The 14951-nt window shown below is 38.1% G+C and overlaps 1 protein-coding gene across 1 annotated transcript in view; it reads left to right on the forward strand.

Annotated features, from left to right (window-relative positions):
* The window catches only part of RILP (Rab interacting lysosomal protein), a 119856-nt gene extending 106547 nt beyond the window's left edge, over positions 1 to 13309 (forward strand). Inside the window, exon 8 of the mRNA XM_053706230.1 lies at positions 12521 to 13309. Within this exon, the coding sequence (XP_053562205.1) occupies positions 12521 to 12632 (112 nt within the window). The 3' untranslated portion in view covers positions 12633 to 13309. The remainder of the gene's footprint in view (positions 1 to 12520) is intronic.
* The last annotated feature ends 1642 nt before the right edge of the window (positions 13310 to 14951 follow it).

Consider the following 14951-nt stretch of genomic DNA (forward strand, 5'->3'; position numbering starts at 1 on the left):
AGGGAAATTTTCGACCAATTTTCAACCTAAAGTGCCTCATCAAATTTCTCAGGGTACCGGCCTTAAAAATGGAAACCATTCGTTCCATTCTTCCTTTGGTCCAAGAGGGTCAGTTCATCCCGGGGAGTGGGCTCTCCATCCGGAGGTTTTCTCCAGGTTAACCCTCAAATGGGGGGTGCCGGAGTTGGATCTGATGGCGTCTCGGCAGAACGACAAGCTTCCAAGGTACAGTTCAAGATCAAGAGATCCGCATGCAGCTCTAAAAGATGCTCTGGCCGTTCCTTTGGTGTTCGGTCTAGCATATCTGTTTCCTCAGTTTGCGCTCCTTTCACTAGTCATTGCTGGTATCAAACAGGAGAGAGCACAGCATTTTCTATATACTATTGATTTGTTCCAGGAGTATGGTGCAGCCTGGTGGCGCTTCATCAACAATGTATTTGGCGTGTGGTGGGGCGACATTGGATCCCTGAAGAAATTTGTATCCTCCCTAAATACAGCTATCTCAGGAGTATAATTTACACTTGCATATAGTGAGATATCTGTGGATTTCCTAGATACTAGGATATACAAAGAAAATGGTTCCCTAAAAGTTGATTTATTTAGGAAGCCCACAGATAGAAACACAATGTTGGCCTATGATCGTTTCCATACCAGCAAGTTAAAGAACTCCCTTCCAAGAAGCCAACTACTAAGGGTTAACATGATTGTTAATGATAACCAGATATTACCTACAAGGATGAAAGAAATAGGTAATAGGTTCATCCAAAGAGACTATCTAGAACAGCTGATCAGGGAGGAGATTGATAGGTTACAAAATATAAGTCCTTCCAGCAAAACAATTAAAAAACACGGGAGAATATAAGTAACTGCAATAAAGAAATGGATATACTCCAGCATGTCCCTATTATGGCTTTAAGGAGAGTTAGAAACCTTAGGGATTGCCTAGTAAGCAGTGATTTTGGCCCCATGAAAAATAAACAGCAAAGATATATGTCAGAAGTCCCTAGGGTCCTATCCCTGTTTAGGTTGTACTAACTGTCATGCCATGATTACGGGGAAAGAGTTTATGCACCCTAGAACAGGCCGTAAATACAAAATAAAAGGTTACTACACTTGTGAAACATTCATTATTTATCTAATTAAATGCCCGTGCTCTTTAATTTATATTGGGGAGTCCACAAGGAAAGGCACGGAAAGAATGAACAAACACAAGTCTAATGTGAGGTGTGGCAATACAGAGGCCCCGGTATCAAACCATTTTATTCAAGCGGGGCACAATATGTCAAATGAGGTGGCAAATTATAGATCATGTAGGGATTGTGAGAGGTGGTGGAGACAGGGAGAGGGTGCTAAAGCCGAGAGAAACTTACTGGATACACCAGTTGGACAGTATGTACCCTAAAGGGTTCAATAGGGAAATTGATTTTTCAGTATTTATCTGAAATTGTTTGCAGCTTTTTCCTAAAAAATAATATTTGATCTGTAGTACTTTGGTGTAAATATATTTACTTTTTTGTTATATTAGGTTCTTAAAGAGGTTGTTTCTCTTTTAACTGTGTTTTTAAGGATATTAAAGAGTTAAAATGGTTGATGTAATACAGTATATGTACCATTAGGTGGAGCAATTGTCTTACATGAAATGTGTTTTGCCAAGTCTGTTTGTAATTAACTCTTAATTGGTAAGCCTATATAGTGTGTATATGGACTTAGTTGTTTCATATGTTTCATATGCATGATTAAGGCCAGAGAGGCCGAAAAGTTGCATGTTTTAATGTGAAAATAAAGGTTTAATTACTTTTAAGTTTACCTGGTGCTGTGGACTTTTTGAAATACTATTGATTTGAGGGTAGCAATAACCCTTTACCACGTGCACTACTCAAGCTATTACTTTTAAAGGGTGCTGGGCTCACCTACTGTTTCGGCTTTGCAGTGTGATTCGACTTATCTTATCTTTTATGCGGATACAGCGATTCTTCGTACTAAATTGGGGTTTCTCCATAAATATAGATAGAAATATTAAACAGGAAATCATTGTTCCTTCTCTCTGTCCCAATCCTTCTTCTTATAAGGAACATCTGTTGCACAACTTGGATGTTGTGCGTGCTCTAAAATTCTACCTACAGGCTACTAAAGATTTCGCCTATCTTCTGCCCTGTTTGTTTGTTTCTCTGGTAAGCGTAAGGGTCAGAAGGCTACTGCTACTTCTCTTTCCCTCTGGTTAAGAAGTATAATTCATTTTTGCTTATGAAACTGCTGGCCAGAAGCCTCCTGAGAGAATTACCAGGGCTGTTTCCTCTCCTTGGGCTTTCAAAAATGAAGCTTCTGTGGAACAGATTTGCAAGGCTGCGACTTGGTCCTCTCTGCATACTTTTTCTAAATTTTACAAATTTGATACTTTTGCCTCTGCTTCATGTGGTGGTGCCTTCTGTTTAGGTCTGCTTGTCTTTTTCTCCCTCCCTATTCATTCTGTGTCCTCTAGCTTGGGTATTGGTTCCCGCTAGTAATTTGAATGACGTTGTGGACTCTCCATTCCGGATATGGAGAGTTCACGACCCCACCCTTAATTATGACAACATAATTTATGTAAGAACTTACCTGATAAATTCATTTCTTTCATATTAGCAAGAGTCAATGAGCTAGTGACGTATGGGATATACATTCCTACCAGGAGGGGCAAAGTTTCCCAAACCTCAAAATGCCTATAAATACACCCCTCACCACACCCACAAATCAGTTTAACGAATAGCCAAGAAGTGGGGTGATAAGAAAAAAGTGCGAAAGCATAAAAAACAAGGAATTGGAATAATTGTGCTTTATACAAAAAAATCATAACCACCACAAAAAAGGGTGGGCCTCATGGACTCTTGCTAATATGAAAGAAATGAATTTATCAGGTAAGTTCTTACATAAATTATGTTTTCTTTCATGTAATTAGCAAGAGTCCATGAGCTAGTGACGTATGGGATAATGACTACCCAAGATGTGGATCTTCCACGCAAGAGTCATTAGAGAGGGAGGGATAAAATAAAGACAGCCAATTCCGCTGAAAAATAATCCACACCCAAAATAAAGTTTAAATCTTATAATGAAGAAAACTGAAATTATAAGCAGAAGAATCAAACTGAAACAGCTGCCTGAAGTATTTTTCTACCAAAAACTGCTTCAGAAGAAGAATACACATCAAAATGGTAGAATTTAGTAAAAGTATGCAAAGAAGACCAAGTTGCTGCTTTGCAAATCTGATCAATCGAAGCTTCATTCCTAAACGCCCAGGAAGTAGAAACTGACCTAGTAGAATGAGCTGTAATCCTTTGAGGCGGAGATTTAACCGACTCGACATAAGCATGATGAATTAAAGATTTCAACCAAGATGCCAAAGAAATGGCAGAGGCCTTCTGACCTTTCCTAGAACCGGAAAAGATAACAAATAGACTAGAAGTCTTTCGGAAATTCTTAGTAGCTTCAACATAATATTTCAAAGCTCTAACTACATCCAAAGAATGCAATGATCTCTCCTTAGAATTCTTAGGATTAGGACATAATGAAGGAACCACAATTTCTCTACTAATGTTGTTAGAATTCACAACCTTAGGTAAAAATTTAAAAGAAGTTCGCAACAACGCCTTATCCTGATGGAAAATCAGAAAAGGAGATTCACAAGAAAGAGCAGATAATTCAGAAACTCTTCTAGCAGAAGAGATGGCCAAAAGAAAACAAAACTTTCCAAGAAAGTAATTTAATGTCCAGTGAATGCATAGGTTCAAACGGAAGAGCTTGAAGAGCCCCCAGAACCAAATTCAAACTCCAAGGAGGAGAAATTGACTTAATAACAGGTTTTATACGAACCAAAGCTTGTACAAAACAATGAATATCAGGAAGAATAGCAATCCTTCTGTGAAAAAGAACAGAAAGAGCAGAGATTTGTCCTTTCAAGGAACTTGCAGACAAACCTTTATCCAAACCATCCTGAAGAAACTGAAAAATTCTCAGAATTCTAAAAGAATGCCAGGAAAAATAATGAGAAAGACACCAAGAAATATAAGTCTTCCAGACTCGATAATATATCTTCCTAGATACAGATCTACGAGCCTGTAACATAGTATTAATCACAGAGTCAGAGAAACCTCTTTGACTAAGAATCAAGCGTTCAATCTCCATACCTTTAAATTTAAGGATTTGAGATCCTGATGGTAAAAAAGGACCTTGTGACAGAAGGTCTGGTCTTAACGGAAGAGTCCATGGTTGGCAAGAAGCCATGCGGACAAGATCCGTATACCAAAACCTGTGAGACCATGCTGGAGCCACCAGCAGAAAAAACGAGCATTCCTTCAGAATCTTGGAGATTACTCTTGGAAGAAGAACTAGAGGCGGAAAGATATAGGCAGGATGATACTTCCAAGGAAGTGACAATGCATCCACTGATTCCGCCTGAGGATCCCTGGATCTGGACAGATACCTGGGAAGTTTCTTGTTTAGATGAGAAGCCATCAGATCTATTTCTGGAAGTCCCCACATTTGAACAATCTGAAGAAACACCTCTGGGTGAAGAGACCACTCGCCCGGATGTAACGTTTGGCGACTGAGATAATCCGCTTTCCAATTGTCAATACCTGGGATATGAACCGCAGAGATTAGACAGGAGCTGGATTCCGCCCATACCAGTATTCGAGATACTTCTTTCATAGCCAGAGGACTGTGAGTCCCTCCTTGATGATTTATATATGCCACAGTTGTGACATTGTCTGTCTGAAAACAAATGAACGATTCTCTCTTTAGAAGAGGCCATGACTGAAGAGCTTCTGAAAATTGCACGGAGTTCCAAAATATTGATTGGTAATCTCACCTCCTGAGATTTCTCAAACCCCTTGTGCTGTCAGAAACCCCCATACAGCTCCCCAACCTGTCAGACTTGCATCTGTTGAGATCACAGTCCAGGTTGGAAGAAAAAAAGAAGCCCCCTGAACTAAACGATGGTGGTCTGTACCACGTCAGAGGGTGTCGAACAATCAGTTTTAAAGATATTAAATGAGATATCTTTGTATAATCCCGGCACCACTGGTTCAGCATACAGAGCTGAAGAGGTCGCATGTGAAAATGAGCAAAGGGGAACACGTCCAATGCAGCAGTCATAAGAATATAGAATTTCCATGCATAAGGCTACCGAAGGGAATGATTGAGACTGAAGGTTTCGATAAGCTGAAACCAATTTCAGACGTCTCCTGTCCAACAGAGACAGAGTCATGGACACTGAATCTATCCGTAAATCTAAAAAAGGTTACTCTTGTCTAAGGAATCAACAAACTTTTTGGTTAATTGATCCTCCAACCATGTTCTTGAAGAAACAACACTCATAAAAAGCTGGAAAGGATCTTTTCATTGAAAATGAGCAAAGGGAATTGAATCCAATGCTGTTAAAACTTCTATGCATATATAGCAACTGAAGGAAATAATAGAGACTAAAGGTACCGACAGACGGAACCCAATACAAATTGTCCCTTGTCTGATAGAGACAAAGATAGTGACATAAACCATCTGGAAACCTAAAAAAAAAGGTGACCCTTGCGTGAGGAATCAAGAGCTTTTGAAAAAAGATCCTCTAACTATGTCCTGAAGAGCAAGTGAAACATATGAGAATCCGCATCCTCAGGAAATAATCTGAATGAAAACAGAAAAATTAAGAATACGGATTTATTGTATCTAAAGAAAACAAATAATGCTATCAATGACCACAAAAAGGCAAAATAGTTTGAATAAAACTCCAAAACCCAGTTCCTAGAAAAGGAACTGGAATAAAAACCCCAGAAGATTCCAGGTCTGAGCAGCGCTTGAACCCCATGGGTACCCAGCCATGCCTCAACAGTATCCAAAATATATAGGACAGAAACACACTGAAAGAAAGTGTTAGCCTTACTGGAATTAAATCAAAGAAATTTGGACAAAATAGAACCAAATAAGTTTCAAAGAAGTCTTAACCTGCCACTTACCAGCCAAGCTGGAATACGGCACGTGCATCGCAACATTAGGGAGCTAATTTCGAACCCCAATTAAAAACATGTTACTTGGGAAAGAACTCAGGATTCGTTCCTTAATAAGAACAACCAAACTAGTATAAGCTTAAAGTTTTAGTCTTAGAACTCAATCTTGAAGCCCATAGTAACAGTTAAAGGGTTAGAAATTGATTCACATTTGATCCTAATTAAACTATATTATTATAATGACTATTATAAAGGCAAATAAAAGTTTTTTTTTTTTAAAAAATAAGCTTTTAGATACCTTATTTTTTAGCATTAAACTATCATGAAATGAGCAGTAATGACCGCCCATAAAATGAGGCATGGCTCATGGAAATTTAGCATCCGCCCCACATCCAATGGTGAAGCGGCTTGGCCCCTTAATTTTAATATTGCCTACTGTCAACATCGCATGAGCAGTCTGTTCACCTATTCATCAGTATTGAAGGGGCAGCTTCACACAACAAATGAGAGGACTCGGAGACAGGGAATAGTAAAATAACCTTAGCTGAGACTAGCTGTGTATGACTTTGCTGCTGCTTTTGTCCCAGTTCAGCCCTGCACTAACGAGAGAGCAGCGTATGTACTAGAATTCTTCCCTGTGATTTAGTGCGTCTTTGCTTCAGACTTTGAATACAGCAGCACTGCCCTGCTTATCTCCCCCTCTCCCTTGCTGTGTTTGATTGATTAGAGAGGGCTCCAATTCCACATGAAAGTAAACACAGCAAGAGGGAGGGGGAGATGAGTCCCACAGTGTAAATAAAAAGAGCGCTCATACTCACGCTGTAAATGTCTGAAGCACAGATGCACTTCATCACAGTCAGGGAAGAATTGTAGCTGTTGATGCCAGCCGGTTTTGAGATAGTGTGAAACAAATCTGTCAGGTGGCTAGAGATGCCGCTCTAGCATACTAGTAACTTGTATTCCTGCCTCCTCTCAGTAGACTGCTGAAAGCGGTGCTGGAGACAGGGGGGCGAGTCTGCGCATGTATTGTGAAAGTAAATAGTTTAATTGCGCATGCGGGCCGCCATGATGTTTCTACCTAGGTAGAACATCTTAACAGCCTGCATGATAATAAGTAGAAAATGGGCTTGGCGCAAAATTATTTTTTTAATTAAAATTGCAAGAAATGGAAAGAAAACTGTACAAAGGTCCCAATTACAAATGGCTTTATTATAAAAAGAAGTTTTGAATGAGTTGAAAATATTTTTTGGGTTTACTATCCCTTTAAGAATTGAATCCAATTATAATTGATTATCTTAGAACAAAAGAAATATGGATTTTCTTTTTTTTTTTTTTTTTTTTTTTTTTAAAAAATCACAGAATTCTTCTAGCTAAAATAGCTAAAGACATAGATTAACCCTCATTTGCGAAAATATTCAATAAAATGAAGACACAAATGAAATCATTAGCATGATAGTCCAGTTTAAAGGACCAGTCAAAACAGAGGACTTGCAAAATGCAAAACAACAAGACAAATGCAACGGCACCTAGTCTAGTAAATGTTGTCCCTTAACAATGCTAAAATAAATCATGATCTGATACTTGATCTTAAAGTAAACAGAAAAAATGAAGCAATTGCAATATCACAGGACCAAGAAAAGTACCTGAAACTAAATAATTTTCCATAAATAAGATATAACTATATAAAGGAAAATAAATACTATTTTGCTATAACAACAATAGCATAATTAGTAGGAGCAGAGATAGCTCCAATAAATTGGAGAACCCTCCAAATTGAATTTAACTGCTGACAAAGAATATAGTTTAAAAATAAAAGAAAATTCTCAGCCTATTCCATTCCCTAGTGTGGGGAATTGGAAAGAAAACCTCTGAAATCACAGAAGAAATAAAAAGGCAGAAATAGTGTCAGCTAGTCTTAAAGAACTAGTTACCTTAATATCCAAAATAATCAACACCTCTTCAACAAAGAACAAATGTACTTTAATAATAAAAAAATTATATAAAAAAGTAGATTTGTTAGTGTCAATATCTGATGAAGAGAATTTCTGAAAGAGAAAAAAACATCATCAGAGAAGGATAAATCAGTATGTTGTTGGTCATTTGAAACTTCAATAATTAAAAAAGAAGTGAAAAAGACCTAAAAATCGTATTAGAAGGCACAAAGTCAGACATAGCCTTAATCAGAAAAAATATTTCTTATAAATCTTCTAAACATTTCTTGCACTTAAGAATGGAAATGTATAAAGCATAAATACTAATGGAATCTGCATGTAAAAGTATATCATAATAACTTATTACAAACCATAGCTAAAGATAAACATTTATAACATTTAAAATAAATGAACTTAGCTTTGGTAGAACTGAAACTCAGTTAAGCATTTTTCCAGAAGTGGCTTCTGACTCAGGGACAAACAGAGACATCTTGCAATATGTAATAGAAAAAACAACATATAAAACAAAATTGATCAAATTCCTTAAATGACAGTTTCAGGAATGGGAAAAAATGCCAGTGAACAAGCTTCTAGCAACCAGAAGCAATAAATAATGAGACTTAAATAATGTGGAGACAATAGAGACGCCCATATTTTTTAGCGCCAAAAAAAAGACGCCCACATTATTTGGCGCCTAAATGCTTTTGGCACCAAAAATGACACCACATCTGGAACACCGACACTTTTGGCGCAAAAAAAGTAAAAAAAATGACGCAACTTCCGGCGACACGTATGACGCCGGAAACAGAAAAAAGATTTTTGCGCCAAAAAAGTCAGCGCAAAGAATGACACAATAAAATGAAGCATTTTCAGCCCCCGCGAGCCTAATAGCCCACAGGGAAAAAGTCAAATTTTAAGGAAGAAAAAAATTGATTAATTCATATGCATTATCCCAAATATGAAACTGACTGTCTGAAATAAGGAATGTTGAACATCCTGAGTCAAGGCAAATAAATGTTTGAACACATATATTTAGAACTTTATATAAAAGTGCCCAACCATAGCTTAGAGTGTCACAGAAAATAAGACTTACTTACCCCAGGACACTCATCTACATGTTTGTAGAAAGCCAAACCAGTACTGAAACGAGAATCAGTAGAGGTAATGGTATATATGAGTATATCGTCGATCTGAAAAGGGAGGTAAGAGATGAATCTCTACGACCGATAACAGAGAACCTATGAAATAGACCCCGTAGAAGGAGATCATTGAATTCAAATAGGCAATATTCTCCTCACATCCCTCTGACATTCACTGCACGCTGAGAGGAAAACCGGGCTCCAATCTGCTGCGGAGCGCATATCGACATAGAATCTAGCACAAACTTACTTCACCACCTCCATAGGAGGCAAAGTTTGTAAAACTGATTTGTGGGTGTGGTGAGGGGTGTATTTATAGGCATTTTGAGGTTTGGGAAACTTTGCCCCTCCTGGTAGGAATGTATATCCCATATGTCACTAGCTCATGGACTCTTGCTAATTACATGAAAGAAAGTTATTTTTTTACTAAACCTCAGGCACCTCTACACCTTTGAGTTATTCCTTTTTCCATTTCCCTTTGGTTGAATGACTGGTGATTATGGGTAGGAGAGTGACACTTAACAGCTTTGCTGTGGTGCTCTTTGCCTCCTCCTGCTGGCCAGGAGTGATATTCCCACTAGTAATTGTAATGACGTTGTGGACTCTCCATATCCGGAAATAAATACATTTATCAGGTAAGCATACATTTAGTTTTTTTTACATTTTATTTGGTAGTGATTTCCTATATTGGTTTATATATGCAAAATAAAGTTATTTTATATTTTTTTGGTCTGCTGATAAAAACAAGGTATTATTTTTATGGAACCTCACAGAAAAAGCACTGAAGTTGATTTTGTAAATAGCAAATAAAAACAACTCTAGCACAGAGGTGTAAATGTCTTAGCTGTAAATGTTCTGTTAAAATAAAGAGTCTTAGAGCGCGATCCGATATGCAGCGTAGTTTGCGGCGCAAGCGAGGGAACCCCCGCAGCCCACAGTTTCAGCTCGCAACTCAAGCTATCCCATATACGGCGCCGTCAGATGCTAAAGTGCCGTAAGTCTGATAAACCAGCGATGTCCAGAAATCTGCGTAAGTACAAATTTCTTACTGGTTCAGCCAATCAGATTTTTCTACCTTAATTCCGATTGGCTGATAGAATCCTATCAGCCAATCGGAATTCGACGGACGCCATCTTGGATGATATCATTTAAAGGAACCTCATTCGTCGGGAAGTCGTCGTGCCGGATGGATGCTCCGCGGCGGAGGAGCGAAGAAAGAAGATTGAAGATGCCGCTTTGCTTGAAGACATCGCCGGATGGAAGAAGACTCTCTGCTGCTTGCTTGAAGACATCGCCCCCGGATGGAAGAAGACTTCTTTGCCGCTTGATTGAAGACATCACCCGGATCGGATGAAGAGTTCTGCCCGGCTGGGTGAATACAAGGTAGGGAGATCTTCAGGGGGGTAGTGTTAGGTTTATTTAAGGGGGGTTTGGGTTAGATTAGGGGTATGTGGGTGGTGGGTTGTAATGTTGGGGGGTGGTATTGTGGGGGTTTTTTCAGGCAAAAGAGCAGTTTTCTTTGGGGCATGCCCCGCAAAAGGCCCTTTTAAGGGCTGGTAAGGTAAAAGAGCTAACTTTTTAAATTTAGAATAGGGTAGGTAATTTTTTTTTATTTTGGGGGGCTTTATTATTTTATTAGGGGGCTTAGAATAGGTGTAATTAGCTTAAAAATCTTGTAATCTTTTTTTTTTATTTTTTGTAATTTAGTGTTTATTTTTTTTTTGTAATTTAGTTTAGTTTATTTAATTGTATTTTAGTTAGATATTTCTAGTTTATTTAATTTATTGATAGTGTAGGTGTATTTGTAACTTAGGTTAGGATTTATTTTACAGGTAAATTGGTAATAATTTTAACTAGGTAGCTATTAAATAGTTATTAACTATTTAATAGCTATTGTACCTAGTTAAAATAAATACCAAGTTACCTGTAAAATAAATATAAACCCTAAAATAGCTACAATGTAATTATTAATTACATTGTAGCTATCTTAGGGTTTATTTTATAGGTAAGTATTTAGATTTAAATAGGAATATTTTAATTAATAATATTAATATTAGATTTATTTTAATAAGAGTTTAGTTAGGGGTGTTAGAGTTAGATAGGGTTATTATACTTAATATATATATATAATAACTATATTAACTATATTAACCCTAATATAATTAGGGTTAATATAGTTAATATAGCTGGCGGCGGTGTAGGGGGATTAGATTAGGGGTTAATACATTTATTATAGGTGGCGGCGGTGTAGGGGGATTTAGATTAGATGCAAAAGAGCAGTTTACTTTGTGACAAAGCCCCGCCAAAAGCCCTTTTAAGGGCTGGTAAAAGAGCAGTTTTCTTTGGGGCATGCCCCACAAAAAGCCCTTTTAAGGGCTGGCAATAGAGCAGTTTACTTTGGGGTAATGCCACGCAAAAAGCCCTTTTCAGGGCTATTTGTAGGGTTAGACTTAGGTTTAGTGGTAGGGATAGTTTAAATAATTTAATATAGTTTCAATAATTTAATATAGCTGGCGGCGGGGTAGGGGGATTAAATTAGGGGTTAATTAATTTAATATAGCTGGCGGTGGGGTAGGGGGATTAAATTAGGGGTTAATTAATTTAAAGGTTAAATTAATTAAAGGTAGATGGCGGCGGGGTAGGGGCTCACTTTAGGGGGTAGGTAAGGTAGATGGAGGCGGTGTAAGGGGCTCACTTTAGTGGGTAGGTAAGGTAGATGGCGGCGGTGTAAGGGGCTCACTTTAGGGGGTAGTTTAATATAGTTGGCGACGGTGTAGGGGAATCACATTAGGGGGTAGTTAATGTAGGTGGCAGCGGGGTCCGGGAGCGGTGGTTTAGGGGTTAAATATTTTATTAGGGATTGCGGCGGGGGATCGCGGTTGACAGGTAGATAGACATTGCGCATGCGTTAGGTGTTAGGTTTATTTTGTAACTATTTTAGGGAGTTACGGGGCTCCAATAGACAGCGTAAGGCTTACTACGGCTGCTTTTTGTGGCGAGGTGAAAATGGAGTAAGATTTCTCCATTTTCGCCACGTAAGTCCTTACGCTGTATATTGGATACCAAACTGCGCTGGTTTGGTATACCTGCCTATGGCCCAAAAAACTAAGGGCGACGGCAGAAATATACGAGCGTAACTTCTAGGTTACGCCGTATATAGGATACCAAACCAGCGCAAAATTCAGCGTTGCCGGCATTTGCGGGCGACGCTGCATATCGGATCGGGCCCTTAGTGCTTTTCATGATTGATTTTGAAATTAAACTCTGGCATTAACGCACGTTTTGATACCAAAAAAAAAAATCTCTTGCCTTAACGAATTTGGCAAATTTGAAATTTGATTTAAAAAAAAATTAATTAAAAAATGCCCCTAATATACTAAATGTGTTACAGTCTTAAAATGTGATTTGTTTTAAACCCAGTTGTTTACATTGCTTGTCAAGTATGTTACATTTTTATACATATTTTTTTTTCCAGGTTTGGTATGTGGTATAGCAAACAAGCACCTGATGTGGGAGCCTGGGAGATTATTAACGCAAAAGAAATAAACCTGGCGCAGAAACCAGAAACCATCAGTGAAAATGAATGAATACAATCTGTTGAGGATGTCCTTCAGTTACCCATTGCACTTTTTACAACTACTGTCTGAGCATTGATTCTGATTACCCATTACAATGGTCAGAAAGGATGATTTGTGTGTTATTTTACTGTGTTCAGGTCTAGTTACATACTGGTCTTACTAAGTAAGAGTGTACAATCTTGTTTGTGACAAATATGTAAAAAAATTCTAATCTTAGAAATGTATATTGAGAGACATTAATCTCTTAAATAGAAAGCATTGTTTATAGTGTTTTTTCTGAGACGTGTCTAAAGGAGGAAATTAATTGTAAAGAATTTTTTTGTACACTTTTTAATATTTAACTTGAAAATAATACCGCCCGCAAGGGGAGGCAGTGTGTTAATTATGTTAATTACATTTCCCTTGACCAATAAACAGCTGTACAGGTCCTATTTAAGGCAACATCTAGATTGGTACAGCCTATAATAGGCCAATTCTTTCTGTATATGGTTTTGGATGTGTTTTTTTCTTTTCTTTGCCCCTTTAATTAATCTAAACTTAAAAAGATCACTTATATTTTTCTAATTATTTTTATCTAACCATTTTAATAGTAATTTTGTAAATGTGCTTACATTATAATATATATTTCTTGTGTGCCCAAATGTTATAGGTTAAAGCACCAGAAATAAATTATTCAGATTACAGAACATCTGTCTGCAGTCTGTTTTCTTTGCTAAACAATGCTTTTCAATGTAAGTCTTTCATTTTATTGCAAATTGTTTCCATTAGATCAGGGGCAACACAATTTTATTAAAAGGGACATGAAAGTCAAAATTAAACCTATATGGTTCAGATACAGCATGCAATTTTTAAGATTATTTTCAATGTATTTATATTATCAACTTAACTTTGTTCTCTTGCTAAGGAAGACTCAGCAGCAGCAATCCACTACTGAGAGCTAGCTGCTGATTAGTGGTTAAATACACATGCCTCTTTTCATTGGCTTACCAGATGTGATCTGCTAGGTCCCAGTAGTGCTACTCTAGATCTGGCTTTCACTATGTGTTTTACTTCATTGAAAGGATTAAACAAATAGACAACTATTTTCTTCCTAATTGGAAAGAGTCCACAGCTGCATTCATTACTTTTGGGAAATAAGAACATGGCCACCAAGAGGAGTCAAAGACACCCCAGCCAAAGGCTTAAATACACCTCCCACTTCCCTCATCCCCCGTCATTCTTTGCCTTTCGTCCCAGGAGGTTGGCAGAGAAGTGTCAGAATTTGTTTTGTCTCTTATGGATGGTAGTACTCTTCGCAATGGGACAGGAGTTTTAAGTAGTCCTATAAGCTTCTCAGTGAGGGTCTGGGTGAAAGTTAGAGTCCGGAGATGCAGGGAAAGTCTTTTGCGAAACCATCCCAACTCATATTAACAGCTCCTACAGCAATCGCGTTGACGAGTTTAGCAGACTGCTTCTCTCAAGTTCATGTCGGGAGCGATGCTACGATCTGTCACACTTGAAGGGCTGTGTTCCTGTTCCACAGCGTAAATTCTGGTAAGATCGTTTCATTTTTATATTACATAATGTTAACACAGAAGACAGGGTCACAGTGTGGCGCCTTTTATCTTTATAGAATCAAGGGTTAATATCTCCTTAGGGGGATCATTGAACAGGGGGGAATAATAATCTTATATGTTTATTTGATTTTATGCTGCTTTATGCGTGAGATGTTATGGGCTCATAGGCTGTTATGGAATATACAGGTTTCACTTTCACTTTAAGAGCCATGCAGCTTACAAGCTTGGTGCGCTTTCTCTCATAGCAGTGAGGGTCCTGTATTGTGCACCATGTGATTCATTCCCTCTTTCGTGACCAGGTGTCTATTAGAGAGGAGTCATACATCTCTGTACTGTCTGGGTCATAGGAGGTGGTGAGTGTCCCAGCCATTGGGGTATTGAGGTGCCGTTTTTTTTTTTAATAAAATAAGATGTTTTATCTCTCTAGTTCTCCGGTTATTGCACTAGTGATGGAGGATTCAGTTACTTTATAGGACACTCCCTCTATTCCTAAAGAGCAATTCCTGTTTATATGGTGAGGAGGCCCTAGTTCCCCCTCTCAATTATGTTCCATATGCCTTGATAATGTGATATCAAACCGCAGAGCCGTCCACCTCTGAGGAGTTGTCATTCAGTGAAGTGCGTACCCTACATTGTTATATCTATACACATGCTGTTTTCCCGTAGCATTGCTGATCCTCCATCTGGGGGGTGCCTTTTTTCTCCAGACGTTACTGTGCAGTTCAGACGGCGGTGTCTGCGGCCTTAATTCTTTACCTCGCCCTGCTAAGCG

Source organism: Bombina bombina, chromosome 3 (genome assembly GCF_027579735.1).
Source record: "Bombina bombina isolate aBomBom1 chromosome 3, aBomBom1.pri, whole genome shotgun sequence".
Lineage (NCBI taxonomy): Eukaryota > Metazoa > Chordata > Amphibia > Anura > Bombinatoridae > Bombina > Bombina bombina.